A 16,449-nucleotide genomic window follows, 5' to 3' on the forward strand; every position below is an offset into this window, starting at 1 on the left:
GAACCGAAACTTCATAAATATTTGACCAAAAAAAACTTAAACGATATCATGTTGTTGGTATTGTGATCATGCTGATTTGGGTGATGAAAATGTACAAAAAGCAACAACAAAACGATTGGCCCATTGTATACATAAGCCCATGATTAATGGCTCATGACTGTAATTTAAAGGAACCGGCAAGCAAATATTTATAGGGGTACATGGTTATATGAACTGTAGGGAATATGTGGTGCTACATAACCTAAAAGAATTTTTCATATGCGGTGTTTTTTACAGTATTGATTTTGGGTCATTTCTATCTTATTCATATCCAATTAAAAAAAAAACAAAACAAACCAATCAGAAACACGAAAATTATAAAAAGACCAAAATGAAAGGCAACAAGAAATTAAACACATACCAACAATATGTTCAGCTATCACCCCCCTCTATTCATAATAAAATTTTGAAACAAATATGAAGACCACTCCTCCCTTATTTCATCCACTTGATCTTCACTGAAAGAAGCACTGCATCCAGCCTTATAATCACCCTGAAGTTAAAAGTGAAGAATAATATTACACTTGAACTAAATAAGGTGATAAATTCAATGAATACAATATATTTTAGAACAAGAATTACAACCTCTTGTAGGGTCTGTGAGTCTCCAGCAATGATTATATCCCTCATGTATTTCAATACATAGTAGCCGCAATCTGTCAAATTCTTTTGTTTAGGACACTGCAAAAGCAAATAAAGTGTTAACTTCATGGTTGTTTTACCTATATTGGTCTGAAATTTGTAAATTACCTTCATCTTCCTCCATTTGATATATTTAACTTTCTTTTTGGGCACATCATTTGAATTAGCATGGTAGATCATTAGTCCCCTAAAAAATTTAAGAAAATTGATATAAATACATATGTTGAATTATGAGTTACACAGTTGTTTATGATAGATAAATGCATATCCTTACGCATCAAATATATTCTTCATATGTACGTCATCAGTTGGTTCACCATCGAAAGAGTCAAAATATTCTATAGCAAATTCTGAGGTGTAGATGACGAGTAACACCCAGTGATCACTGCAATACATGTAAGTTAAGCAATATGAAATGGCGGGCAATGCCTTTGGAGACCTTGAATTAAAAATCAAGTTTGGAAAAATAGACTCACCCCATGTTGTATGGTGCAAAAGTTACTCTATTTGGCTGTTCATTTTGTTTAAGTGCATCAGCTATATATTGAGATACTCTAGATTCATAGGCACTTAAGTTATGAGGAGATAAAAATAAGAACCTCTCGGTCAATTGGTTTTGTACCAATACTTCAAAGTACAAGAACCTTCAAAAAAAAAGAAAAAGAATTAGCAATACTTTCAATATTAACATGAAAAACTAAGCATCAATGTGTTAAAAGTTTTATAGCGTACCTCATATACACACAAATGACAGATGCACTTAATTTTGTGTGGTAATAAATTTCATTGACTTGCTCTTCACCAATTTGCTCCACAAATTCCTCCTCAGTGTTAGTGTTGAGTATGTTTTCCGGCATAGGAACTTTTAGAAGATCTTCAGATTTCAATACACTTCGTGCATATGCCCAAACAAACTTGCAGTTTTGCAATTTGTCTTTACTACTTGCACCCAATGGTTGAATCTCAGTTCCTTTATCAGCTTGCTTCTTTGCTTGTCCAGGAGCCTTCTTTCCTTGTCCAACGTCCTTCTTTCCTTTATCAACTTGCTTCTTTGCTTGTTCATGAACCTTCTCTCCTTGCGCAACTGGCTTGTTTGCTCGTTCAGCAGGCTTTTTTACTTGTCCAACCGGCTTCTTTGCTTGTACAGCTGTAATTCCTTTTGCACGGCTTGTTGCTTTGTGATTGTTATCGGATGATGCAGGTGTCTGCAGAAAAAATGTATTTATTTCAATAAATTAGTTACTGATTAATGGTACAATTAATATAGAATTGTGGAGAATCATACCATAGTGGATACAAGCCTCTTTGGCCATGCTACAAAAGTACCTATTGCATCCTCAATAGTGAAGATATTTCCTCCCTCAATAGGAACTGGTATGTATGACTTTTCTTCTCCCTCAATTGCAAATTCAACAGACACTTTCACATGGTCTGAAGGTAATGGGCAACTATGAAGTGTATCTGTTGAGTTGTTATACATTGTCCCACTCGCAACCTTACGATGAGTTGGGCTCGCTAAGTATAAAATGCATGCATTAATACCCTAAGTATAAAATAAGCAAAGAATTGTTAATACACTTAACTAAGAACATACTGAGTTTATTAATGTAAAAAATATATAAAGTGTAGTAATTAGCGACATAATGGGTGATGGTGGTAGCTACCTCAGGTAGAATAATAGGTGATGGTGGGCAGCTACCTTCGCCACTATAGCAAGGGGAATCACCAGGCTGCACGTCCGCCTTCTTTTGCGCCTGCCCGCTATTCTTCAGTAGTTCATGCACTAAGTTTCGAAGATCATTCAACTCTTCTCGCATCTTCTTAACTGATTCAGATTCATATTCTTGTGGTCGTTTCCGAGAATTAAAATAGACTTTTTGGGAGACCCCAAATCCCACAGCTCTAACACGACCAGGATGCTCTGGGACATTCAATGCTTTACCAAGAATGTCATCACGACCACAATATTGTAAGTCCTCTTGAGATGCAAATTGTGAGAGGTTACCCTGATACACAAAAGTGAAAAAAAATCTCAATATTTTAACACTTACACATTGCTCCAAAACTAGATCAAAACAATCATGAAGATAAACATTACAGCTGAATCTATTCAAGAAATTACTAGCAAACCAACACAACCAAATGAAAAAAAAACTCTCCCTGCAGACAAACATTAACCAGACACTCCACTTTGCTGCACTGCATAAGGAAACAGATTGGGACAAAACCACACAGAGGAAGTAATTAGATATGCAAAGAAAATTGTCCAGCCTTTCCCAATATTCTTAATGCAGGCAGAAAAAACAGGTTTAATCAGAGTTGCCATATTGATCCCACCCCCAAGCACATTCTCGGATTTGCAGACAATTCATATCCCAACTGGTTTTGTTTAAAGAGACCTAATGCAAAAAGTTTTAACACTTACACATTGCTCCAAAACTTGTAAAACATTATCATTGTCAATCAACCCTTTTCTGTTCTGGTGAGCAATCCTCCACAAAACATGTCGAGGTATGGATGTCATATCTGATTCCGCATCTGCAAGCTTTAAATAAAAAAATATCAACCAAAAAATCAAAAAAATTACTATCTATAACACAAGAGATTTAAGTTTGTTATGCACATGTATACATACCATCTGTTGCTCTAGTTCTGCATATCCTATACACCCCCTTCTGTATGGATAGAGGGGGTTCAAAGCTCTTTGTCTGTTTTGTTGACTTTCTATCTATTTCAACAAAGTATCAACAAAGTATAAGTATAAATGAATATTATATACAATGTCAACTATTTGAATTTAGACATAGTTATTTATGTTACCTGAAATTCCTCGCTATAATTGTGAGCCACAAATTGTTTCCAGTCTATCTCAGATATTAAATCTAAATACTTCTTGGGAGGAAGGTCTCTAATTTTTCCTTTTCTATTCTTTATTTTTTTTCTCATCTTGGTTCTGAAGTTTCTTAACAAATGACCTGCCTCTTGCAATACATATGTTCTACGTTCCTCACTAATATCAAAAGCTTCCTGTACAATAAACCACTTGAGTTAGAGTTACAAAATGAATATATGCATAAAAAACACCAAATGCAAAGTACAAGAGTAAGAACATTACATATACATCATCCCATATGCCGTCCTTCATAATCTTTGGCACATTCCCCCAATGGTTAAATGTAATTGGAACAATGAGTCGAGTGATCATCCCAATATAATTCACAAAATCTTTTTTGTTGGGTTTAATGGGTTGACCTCTATCGTTCCACCCAACCTAAACAAAGTGATAAGATTAACATACATTGAAACAAAAAGAATATAATCAAAGTGTTAGAGAAAGAAATTACCGATAATCTTATTCCTCTTTTTCTTGATTTGCGAATCTTTTTCAAAACAGTGATTCCACGCCTAGGTTCCTTATCTGAATCACCAGAGGATGAATCATCATCATTAGGAGATGCCATTCACCTGAAAAAATAGACAAGTCAACTGTAAGTACCCTAATAAGGATATATGGACATTATAAAATTCTAAAGCTAACTATATTTACCATAAATACAGAAACTTATGTAGACCAAAAAAAAAATCTTACACATTCATTGCATTCTTTTCCTTTTTTTCCTCAATTTAAGACTTGTTTGCCTCTCTTTGTCAATAAATGATTGATCTATCCAAATTCCCTCTACATGGTCATCTCTCATATATAAATCATCATCTTCTATTAGATCATCATCTAGTGAATGTGATATCCCTTTGAATGGGTCATCCTCTTTATCAACAGATTTCTGCTGGTTTTCATCATAATCTTTGTTGTCATTTATTTTATTTGACAATTGCACGATGGACCACTTCTTATCAGCAGGATCAGTGACAAAGAAGACTTGTTCAGCTTGTGATGCTAAGATAAAAGGGTCATTTTTGTACCCCACCCTATTCAAATCCACTTGTGTGAACCCTAAGTCATCGATTCGAACACCGTTATTGTTGTCAACCCACCTACATCCGAACACAGGCACTTGAAAAATCGTGTAATCCAACTCCCATATGAGTTCAATCACCCCGAAGTAAGACATACTCTCATGTACTGGATTTTTGTCTTTAGCACTTGAGATATGCATAGACTGAGCTATAAGTGTAACACCGCTATTTTGCATTGTAGTTCGATCATCTTGCTCTTTGGTATAAAAGGTGTATCCATTAATCAGATAACCCGTGTAAGAAAAAACATGAATACTCGGACCTTTTGATAACCATCTCAGTCTTTCTGAAATAGAATTAGGATTTTCCTCCAACTCTAAATGAACGCAATCTCTCAGCCAAGTTATGAAAGTTTTGTTGTGTTCTTTCGCTATCCAATTTTCACTCCTATTTGGGTTCGAGGTACGGATTTCATATTTGTGTTTTTCAACATATGGATCAACCTCAGTAGTGTTGTGAAGAACATACAAGTGCGCTTTTTCTCGTTCACTACTTGGGGCTGTTACAATTTTCTCTCTGATGATTCCTTCCCCAGCTTCCTTTTCCTTTCCTGAGTGACGAGACTTTGGAAGCCCAATGGATTGAGCATTTGATAAATATTCAGTACAAAATTCAATAGCTTCTTCCACAATGTATCGTTCAACCATGCAACCTTCTGGCCGACTTCGATTTTTCACATACCCTTTTAATACTTTCATATAACGTTCAACTGGGTACATCCATCTCATATAAGCTGGTCCACAAAATTGTGTCTCTCTAACTAAGTGAACAGTTAGATGTATCATTATATCAAAGAAAGAAGGTGGGAAGTACATCTCAAGCTCACATAAAGTAACAACAATTTCTTTTTGCAATAAAGGCAATCTTTCAGGGTCAATCATCTTGCTACAAATAGCCTTGAAGAAGAAACATAACTTAGTTATAGTCTTTTGGACCTTTTTGGGCAAAATAGATCGTATGGCAATCGGCAAAAAATTCTCCATGAGCACATGGCAATCATGAGACTTTAGACCCTTCAGTTTTAGGTCTTTCATTGAAACGAGGTTTCTGATATTTGATGAGTACCCTTCTGGAACTTTCACACCATTAAGACACTCAAAAAAAGAAATTTTCTCATTCTTGGATAGAGTGTGTGCAGCTGGAGGTAGATACGTGCGTTTTCCCTTCTGAACTGGTTCCAATTCTGCTCTTATGCCCATATTAACCATGTCTAGCCTTGCGTTGATGCTGTCTTTGGACTTTCCAGGAACATGCAATAAGGTATTAATAACACTCTCAAAAACATTCTTCTCGATGTGCATGACATCAAGGAAGTGTCTCACATACAGCGACTTCCAATAAGGCAATTCAAAGAAAATTGATCTTTTCTTCCACCCGCGCGTGGGAAGCTCTTTTGAAAAATCTTTACCAAATTTGCAACACAAATCTTTCACTTTGATCCACATATCAGCACGAGACGATGGTGTAGGAGCTAAACCTTCTTCTGTGTTCCCATTGAAAGCTTTCCTCCAACCTCGATATTTATGATTCGGGTGCAAAAATCTACGATGCCCAAGATAAACATTTTTCTGACAATGTTGTAGTCGAATTGAATAAGTGTCATCTTCACATATAGGACATGCACATTGCCCTTTAACCGTGTATCCTGACACATTACCATACGCCGGAAAGTCGTTAATTGTGCCAAACAACATAGCCCTCAATATGAATTTTTCTTCCTTGAACTTGTCATAAACCTCCACACCTGTCTCCCACAGTTGTTTCAAGTCTTCAATTAGAGGAGCCAAGTATACGTCTATATCATTTCCTGGTTGTGTCGGTCCAGAGATTAACATAGTCAACATCATATACTTGCGCTTCATGCATAACCATGGAGGTAAATTATAAATCATCAAAATTACTGGCCATATACTGTGGGAGCCGCTATTGTGCGGGTTCATTCCATCGGTAGCCAGTGCAAGGCGTAAATTTCTTGCTTCTTTACCAAAATCGTCGTTGTCTCTATCAAACTTTTTCCATTGAGGTGAATCTGATGGGTGTCGAAGATTCCGATCATCAATCCTTTCATCAGCATGCCATCTTAAGTGTTTTGCATCTTCTGCACTATTGTACATGCGCCTGAATCTCGGTATTATAGGAAAATACCATACCACCTTTGCTGGACATGATCCTTTCTTCTTATAACGTGAGGCAGTACATTTAGGACAATTCTTTAATGTTTTGTATTCATTACGAAATAATATGCAATCTCTAGGACAAGCATGTATCTTCTCATAGCTCAAGCCAATTGAGCATAACATTTGTTTAGCCTCATAGTTTCGACTAGGAAGCACATTATCCTCTGGAAGCATATTTTTCAGAAGTGCAAGTAATTCTGTGAAGCTCTTGTCAGTCCATCCATTGCCAGCTTTTAAGTTATACAAATTTAAAACTCCTGACAACTTTGTAAATTTAGTGCATCCATCATATAATGGCATCTCAGCATTAGTCTTCAACTTTTCAAACATCTCAGGACATTCTCGAAAATCATCTTCAACCATATTGACGATCTCCTCAACACGGTCATCCACGAACATATCATCCTCAAACATATCTGCATCATCTTCGAGTGTATGGCTCGCATTAGCCCTTGAACTGCTAGACACATCTCTTCTCTCTCCGTGCTTTGTCCAACATGTATAATTTTCATCAATTCCATAACATACAAGATGATCTTCCAACTTAGATGCATTGACTCGCCTTCCATGACAACAACGTAAACAAGGGCATATGATCCTGTTGCAATCCTCAGCATTCTTAATTGCAAAACTGATGAATTCTTTTACTCCATCCCCATATTCCTGCGACAATCGATTAGCACACATCCATTTCCGATCCATGCTTTCGTAGTCTACCAAACATATTGGGATAATATTATTATGTTGTAAGTTAAAATAGAAAATCACAATAAAAGAAAAATCAAAATTGAATATCCTTATGTTAAGTTAGACTACTATCTACTAATTAACATATACCTAAGACAACTTATCAGAGTTGGCCTATCTCTGATTTACATATGAGGAATGTTGTAGCCTTTGCTTAGCAATTTGAAGGGACCAAGGATACCTAGTGATAATTCAATTATTGCCTTTTCATTCAAAATCTTTTGGTTCTTGAGTTAAAAATAGTTTGCAAAAGCCCAATTAAAGTCTGAAGGTTATTAGAACATGGATTAAATATAATAACTAAACTATGGATTAAATTTAAAACTACAATCGATAAATTTAGAATTGATAAAATACAAGTAATAAAGTCCAAACAAAGAAAATCACACGAAATAAAGACAAATAAATGTCATTACCTGTTTTGTTTCTCTCTATCACAATCACCTTTGTGCTAATGACCTCGCAATACCAATGTGGAGCTGCAAATCACCAGATACTATAAATTCAACTATTTTTATGAGATTAGAGAGCTTAAAGTAAAAGGTGTACTTTTCTACATACAATCACTTAGTGTCTGCAAGTTTGTCTTTGGATGTGATAGAAGAGAGTGAGCGCTTGGTTCTTTTTTAGCATGATATTGACTTATTGTTATATTACAAAAAATACTTAGAGGCTGTAGAAGCATACAACATATGTAGACAGCACGCATGAAATGAGTCAAGTAAATTGAACAAAATTTACATTCAAAATAGTCCCTACCTTATGGGTGGATCCATACACCAAAGTATATTCAACAAACAGGAGAAGGGTGGAACTTAAAATTTTGGCAGACCCCATGATATGCAACAGAGTCAGGGACATAAAGCTAGATATGGAAATTGTGACTCTTTTATGGACTTATGGTAGGGGACTATTTTATTGTATAGCCAAAGCATACTTAAATGTCATATATCAAATAACAAATCAGTGAAAAATGTAAATGTTGGAAGGTTACAAAATCTGAAAATCTTCAGCAAACTTCAAGCCTCATCATATATGAACAACAATTGTTAAACTATGGATGATGTTAAAATAAAATTTCAGTTCTAATTTTATATGAAATACAGAATCAATTCAAGCTTGAAGCAATCAATAATTTTCAAACTAAAACATTCATTTACTCAAGTGTGTTTAATTACATCAAACATGTTTAACGAACCGGCACACTTGGAAGACTTGAAAACGGAAATTATGAGATTCTTACTTATATGATTCATTACTCTATTTTTAGTAAGGGTTTCCAAAATGTAAAAATTTAAACACTAACTTGTATTTCTATCCTTTTATTCAAAATCTGAAATGAGTTACAAGGGAGATGAAAGGAATTACCCTATATTGAAATTTAAGATCACTAGTACTAGTAAATGGTTTTTTGCTACTGCTTTTATTTTACCTGATGTTAGTTATAGTTAGAATTCTTTGTTAGTATAAATTATGTTATTCATGGGTAGTTACTAGTTTTATTATTCTGTTAATCACTAGTTCAATAAACAGTGTGCATAAACACTGATCATTTTGTTCTATGTTGATATCAAGTTTCCCCATCTATACTTGACTAACACAAGGGTGGACATTAGCTTTGCTGTGAATCATCTTAGTAAATACCTGGACTGCCCAACACAACTACATTACTAGGCAGCACTTCATGTTATGAGATTTAACAAAGGTTCACCAGCAAAAGGCTTATTCTTTCAATCTTAATCCTGAATAACTCTCTAAGGGTTCAGTGTTTCAGAATAGGGGGCATGTCTTGACAGAAGAAGATCAGTTTGTGGCTATTGCTTTTATCTCATGAAAACTTGAGCTCATAGCTCTTGCAATTTTTATTTGCTCCTTATTGCAGTTCTAAACATTTGCCTCGTTTCATCCGAATAAATGAAACATTATCATTACCCTGATGTTGCCCATGCATGAAAGTTGTGTGTTTTGTCCTATGATAGGTGTTCAAACTATAACTTCTTCTATTATGTTACTGGTTTATTTGGATTGGGAAGTTGTATGTTTTGTATTCTTAGAAGTATTCTTGCCACAATTTAGTTGGATTCGGAAGTGGCTCATTTACTAATAAGCCAATGGTTACAATTTAGATAAGCCATTTACTAGTTTTGGGTTCTGAAGTGGCTCAGTTACTAATAAATAACTAGTCACCATTGTTACATGATACAATACAAGCCAATGGTTACAATTTAGATAAGCCAATGGTTTTTTTTTTCTTTTGATCAACAAAGATAATATATATTGATGGAGAGTACTAGGTGTACTCCAAACCTATTTACAAATTTGTAAGAGACAGAGGATAAAACCAAACAGTTCTGTTTTGCAAATAAAAGACCTGCTACCCACTAATGCTCCACGCAAATTAAATAACCAGGACAAGGATCTATCAGAGCAACACTACAGACGCAAATATCAACATAAGAACTATTACTTTCAACATTGTTTTACTTCAAGGAATGGATTCAGCTCTCAAGTTCCACATCAGATAAAAGTCACCTCAGATTGCACACAGATAAGCCAATGATTACAAACTCACAAAACAGAACCCATTACATATTCATAAACTAAACTAGAGAAAACAAATGGCACCCTTCAATGTCCTATCTATTTGATTATCTAACATGCCCACAAATTCCATAACAGCAAGAAGCAACTATGTATTAAATCAAACAGTGGCAAAAGTAAGAATTAGGAGATTACCTAGATTTGGGTGCGATAGTGGATAGCAGCAGTAACGAACCACGCCAACAACAGCAATATGTGAACGACAACGGAACGACGATACAAGGCGGAGCACGGCAGAGACAGAAACACGCTTGCAACCACGGTGGTAAAGGGACGACAAACGACACAACAAGGACAACAACAAGGTGACGATTGACAGCAATAAGATGGAGTAGGGCAGAGATAAAGTGTGGGAAGAAGACGCAAAAACGCAGCAGATGAAGAACGATAGTGAAAACCGCGCACGATCTAAGTGTGGAGAGAGCTAGGGCGCGCGCACTTCAATTGTGGAGAAACCCCTATCTTTTTTTTTTTTAAATTACTCTAAGGTTGCATTTTTTATGGGAGCAGTTTGTTTTTACCCGATGCCAAAGCCCACTTTCCTTGATCTATCACGTAGCCCGCTACCTATTGCCTGTTTAAAGGTTGCGGTTGAATTTTAACCACTACCTTTGCCCCTTTTTTGCTGATTTAAAAAAAAAAAACGTGATAAAGTAGCGGTTACTTCAAAACTGCTACCTTTAGGCCGCTACCTAATCCTTTTTGTGGTGTAGTAGGTTTTTCTTAATAAGGTTTTAATGAGACATTTTTTCTATTGTCCTGCCTCCAAGGGGTATCTTTTGAGCAGAGCTTTAGGTGAATTGTAACTTTTGCTCTTGTGTTGGGTTGAAGTATCCCTTGTACTTCATTTAAATATATTTATTGGCTTATAAAGAAAAAAAGTAAAGCAGTGAATTAATTATTGAGGAGGTTTATAAAAAAAATTACTCCATGAGCTTCTCGTGTGGTATATATAGTTTTATATATATGTCTTAATTGAGATTTACATATTGATGGCATATTCTGAGTATCCAAGACATAATATTCTCCATCCAGTCAAGCTACTAGCTATTTTGCAAGCGTATAGAATGCATGAATATCTATATGTCTCATGGATCTTATCCTTGATTTCATTTAACAAACAATTATTTAAATATACAAAATCCACTCAGAAGAACACTATAAATACAGGTTTTGAGCTAGCTATATAGCCAGAAATAGACACAGAGAAGAGAACCATGAAGCCTACAATATTACTCAGCCTTTGTTTCTTCCTTTTTGCCTTGACCCCTTACCTCTTTCCTTTGGCCTTCTCACAAGATCCTGAACAGGTGAAGGACGCTTATGGAAACCCCTTAGTCCCCGGTCGCAGATACTCCATCGTGCCAGCCCTTCGTGGCTCACGTAGTGGTGGAGTAAGTCCTGATAAAACAGGGAACCAAACATGCCCACTTACTGTAGTACAAGAATATTTTGAGTGTAGGGATGGCAAGCCAGTAATATTCAGCGTATCAGGAATAACTCCTGGAACTGGTACTATCTTAACAGGCACCCATCTTGATATTGCATTTGTGGAGAAGCCAGAGTGTGCCGACACATCCAAGTGGGTAGTGGTAGGTAATTTGACTGATTACCCCGGAGCACCGGTGAGTATTGGTGGTGTTGAAGACCATCCAGGACAACATATTCTAGATGGCACCTTCAACATTCAGAAACTAGATTGTGGTGGGTACAAGCTTGTGTTCTGTTCCATCGAAAATCGTTGTGTTCATATTCGAACGTATAGTAAAAGGAGTCAAATGTGTCTCATAGCTTCACAAAGTGGTACTCCTTTTCAAGTTGTGTTCATTGCGGCTGGAGGGGGCAATGGAGTTAGGTCCACAGTTTAATTTTAATACTCATTTTCAACTTAAAAATGTTGGTTGTGTTTTAAACAGCAGTCATGCCCCCCTTATAGTGACCAATGGTAAGATGCTATGGTGCCATGTCATCTATTTGACTAGTAAATTTTTATGTTCTAAATTTGGGTCCCTAAACTTCTTAAGTTTTGCACTTTATCCCACAACTAAATCCCACCAGTTAATTTGACTCTAAATAAACCCTAAGTAAATACCCAAATTTAGTAAATCTGTAATTACCTACAACTATTCCTCTCTCCCTTCGATGAACACGATGAAGACCATGAACATGAAGGATGCCCTCCACCCGAAAATGTTGCTAAGAGGTGATTCGTGCAGTAAGTTCAAAGAGGAGAGAACAGCACCTAAGTGGACTTAGGCTATATGATGTAATCTGGAAAAGCCTCAAGCAACTATAGGCCTTTCTTTAGTAATTGTAATTTTATATGCAATTTTCATATTCCCTAAATCTATATCCACGTGATATAGCAACAACGCTATATATTCCATCCCCTGCCATTAGTATAGCAGAAAAGAATATTAACAAGAAATTGTTTCTGTTTCCATCAGTATAGCAGACGATGATGGCACGAGGATCAAGCACAATGCACAGCGGGAAAGTATACGACGTCCTGGCAAAGAAGAAAATGAACACGACAGAAGCAGATGAAACACAGAGGAGGATTGAAGGAAGAATTAGGTTAATTTGCCCCAAATGAACTTAAAATGTTTAGAATTGATTTCAATTAAGTTAAAATCAATTTCAAAATCAGAAAATATACATTCTGGAAAAAAAAAATTGTGTTTTTTATATATGGTAAAATTTTAAAATAAAAATAGTTAAAGGATCAAATTATGAATTTTATAAGTTAAAATGACATGTCACACTGTTACACTTGGCATTCGTTGATTGGGTATGAGAGAAACAACATTATAACCCCCTCTCACAAACCAACATGTAAAAGTTTGCCATATATATATGAGGAATACTAACTTACTCCCACTTATTTTTTAGAAGGAGTAAGTTAGCACTCAACACCTTTTATTTTGGACAAAAACTACCCTCCACTTCTCATATTAAAAAACTCTCAATTCTGGGTTTATTGTAATTTTGGTCATCCAAAATTTATTATTTTATTTTAAAACTTAAAAACCTTCTCTCTCATCATTTATTAACCCGTTCTGTTTCTTTTGTCTTCTCCGTTCTTCTTCTTCTTTCCCCTTTTTTCTTTCTTTGTCGTCTCTGTTCTCCCTTTCCTTGGCTCCTAAATCAAATTCACCTTCGCTTCGTCTTCTCCACCGCGTGCACCATCGCACATCCGTTGAAAGAGAGCGTCGTCGTGCCGTTAGCCTTTCGAGTTCATCGTCGCCGTCCCTGTGAATTTCATGGGTTTTGACAGATTTACAGATGTTTCAATTCCTTATCCTCTTCTTCAATTAGATTCATTTGGAAGAAGGAAAATAATCTGAATTCCTTTTTGATGTGTATTAGATTGCATTAGAAATTTGAATTGCTTGAATGGAAATGGTGAAGACGTTAACGTGAATGGCATTGGCAGAGATGATTTGAAGAGAGAGAGAGAATTGAGAAAAAAAGACTAGGAAATGCATTTTTTCAAAAAAAAAATTTAAGTGGTTAATTACCAATTACCAAGTGTTGCAGTTTTTTAGTAATGAGAAGTTTTTTAGTAATGAGAAGTGGAGGGTAGTTCTTGTCCAAAAGAAAAGGTGTTAAGTGCTAACTTACTCCTTCACAAAATCTAGTGGGAGTAAGTTAGCATTCCCCTATATATCCACGCACGGATTTAGAGATCGATGTTGTTGAATAACTAGTATGATACATGTGCATCGTCGCATGGGATGCATGCTCGCATGAATCCTACTTTTCTCGTCTACTATATATGTTGTGTAAACGATATTCAATAATAAAATGTGGTGCTTGCTTTTTTAACCGGTTACAAAGGAGTGACCATACATTAGTGACATGTATTAATAAAATAAATAGTTAAATACAATTAAGGTGAGATGAATAAATGAGTGATAATTTGATACTATTTTTAAATTTATACCAATTCTTTCAGTATTTTTGTAATGACCCCACTTTTATTTAGTTAATTCAGTTATAACTCCCTCTTTTATTTCAATTAACAAATTTAAGTGTTCTTCATCTTCCTCAAATAATCATTACCAAAACCGAACATACTTAATCTTAGTTCATTTCCACTTTTTTCAATCTTCTTCTTTCTGAATCCCACCCAAAACAGAACCAGCTATAAACCCTTCAAATTAAACGCCTTCAAACCCAGAATCCCAACATGGCAACATGCCATAACAATGCCCTCATTGCTGGCATATGAAAAAATTGAGCATAATTGCATCATCTCCAAAATCGTAAACCATTGAAATCAACACTCAATTGGTTTGACAAAAAAAATCTGCATCCAAATGGAATTGAGAACTAACTTTCCCAACCCTTCTGGTTACGAAAACCATTTCCAGAATGCGACTATTAAACCAAATTCATTTTTTAAGCTCTCATGGCCCTCCGACCTCATCAACCAATTTTATTTTTCAAATATCACACCTCTTAAGATTAAAATGGTACTATGGTTCTGTTCAAAATGAAACATAATAAACTTGCAAACTTGCAGGTTCTTGGAGAGAAAACGAAGAAGAAGAAGTGAAAATGAATATGAACTGAAATTTGATTCAATTGAATGAGTAAATTGTACAATGTGTATTGTTTATATACAAAGAGTAAAGTAGGTCCTAACCTTGGTTCAACTAACTAACCATAACAGTTAAACTAACTAACTGTTAAGTAACAAACAAACTAACTCTATTAACCAAGTAACTAATGCAGTAAATCTACTATGATAACAGCCCCCCTCAAACTAGAGAATGTATGTTATGCATTCCCAGTTTGGAGAAGATATTTCGAAACGGTGCTGGAGTGAGAGGTTTCGTGAAAATATCTGCGAGTTGATTAGAAGAAGTGACTGGAAGAAGGTGAACCAAACCCTAGTGCAGCTTCTCTCGCACGATATGGCAATCCAACTCAATGTGCTTGGTGCGTTCGTGAAAACTGGGATTATGAGCTATATGGATTGCTGATTAATTGTCGCAGTACATAGACACAGAAGAAGCTGGGGGTGCCTGAAGATCTGTTAAGAGATAGTGTAGCCACTGTATCTCACAAACAGTGGCTGCCATTGCGCGATACTCAGCTTCACAGGAAGAACCAGACGTAGTGTTCTGCTTCTTAGATCGCCATGAGATCAAGGATGATCCTAAGAATGTGCAATATCCAGTGATAGAACGTCGTGTATCAATGCAACCTGCCCAGTCAGAGTCACTAAAGGCTGTGAGAGTGGAAGATGAGCTGGCTGAATAGAGGAGACCACAACCTGGGTTTCCTTTGATGTATCGAAGAACACGATGAGCAGCTACTTGATGAACATCTGTTGGAGCAGAGAGGTATTGACTTAACTGATTCACTGCAAATGCAATATCTGGGCGTGTCGTCGTGAGGTAGAGTAGCCTTCCAACAAGACGACGATAGGAACTCACATCTGAGAGAGGTGTGCCAGAAGTAGCACCGAGTTTTTGAGAACTATCCATTGGTGTGCTCATGGGTTTGCTTCCAAGCAACCCTGAATCTGACAACAGTTCTAATGCATATTTCCTTTGATTCAGAACAATTCCAGAATGAGACCTTGCAATCTCTAACCCAAGGAAGAATTTAGGTTCACCCATGTCTTTGATACGAAACTGAGCATGAAGTGAGGCCTTTACTCTCATGATTTCTGACATATCATTACCTGCCAGCAAAACATCATCAACATAGAGTAACAAAGCAGTAAATCCGCCTGACTCTCCCTTCTTAATGTATAAGGTATGGTCAGCAGAGCTTTGGACAAAACCAAGACCTTGGAGAGCTTGGCACAGAGTTTTGTACCATTGCCTGCAGGCCTGCTTAAGTCCATAAAGAGATTTCTTGAGAAGACACACTTGATTCGGCTTTGAAGATGGAAGACCTTGAGGTAGGGCCATATAAATTTCTTCATCCAAGCTGGCATGAAGGAATGCATTATCAACATCTAATTGGTGAAGAAACCAATTATGTGTGGCTACCAGAGCAAGCAACACACGAAGAGTTGTCATTTTTGCTACAGGAGAGAAAGTGTCCATGAAGTCTATGCCCTCAACCTGTGTATAACCTTTCACAACTAAGTGTGCCTTGTATCTTTCTATAGTTCCATCTTGCTTGTACTTGATTTTGTACACCCATTTGCATCCAATGGGTGTCTTGTCAGGAGGCTTGTCCACAAGAATCCACGTATTGTTTCTATTCAATGCCTCAAGCTCCTTGTCCATTGCTTGCCGCCAAC

General features: G+C 36.3%; 2 protein-coding genes across 2 annotated transcripts; one reads left to right on the plus strand and one right to left on the minus strand.

The window, feature by feature from the left end:
• Positions 1-4,274: 4,274 nt before the first annotated feature.
• LOC130719140 (uncharacterized) lies at positions 4,275-7,535 on the minus strand. The gene has a single exon (XM_057569779.1). The coding sequence runs from the start codon at positions 7,533-7,535 to the stop codon at positions 4,275-4,277; it is 3,261 nt and encodes a 1,086-aa protein (XP_057425762.1).
• Positions 7,536-11,359: 3,824 nt separating this feature from the next.
• Positions 11,360-12,182, plus strand: LOC130721572 (kunitz-type serine protease inhibitor DrTI-like). Its single transcript, XM_057572372.1, has one exon. The coding sequence runs from the start codon at positions 11,399-11,401 to the stop codon at positions 12,047-12,049; it is 651 nt and encodes a 216-aa protein (XP_057428355.1). The 5' UTR covers positions 11,360-11,398; the 3' UTR covers positions 12,050-12,182.
• The last annotated feature ends 4,267 nt before the right edge of the window (positions 12,183-16,449 follow it).

Source organism: Lotus japonicus, chromosome 5 (assembly GCF_012489685.1).
Source record: "Lotus japonicus ecotype B-129 chromosome 5, LjGifu_v1.2".
Lineage (NCBI taxonomy): Eukaryota > Viridiplantae > Streptophyta > Magnoliopsida > Fabales > Fabaceae > Lotus > Lotus japonicus.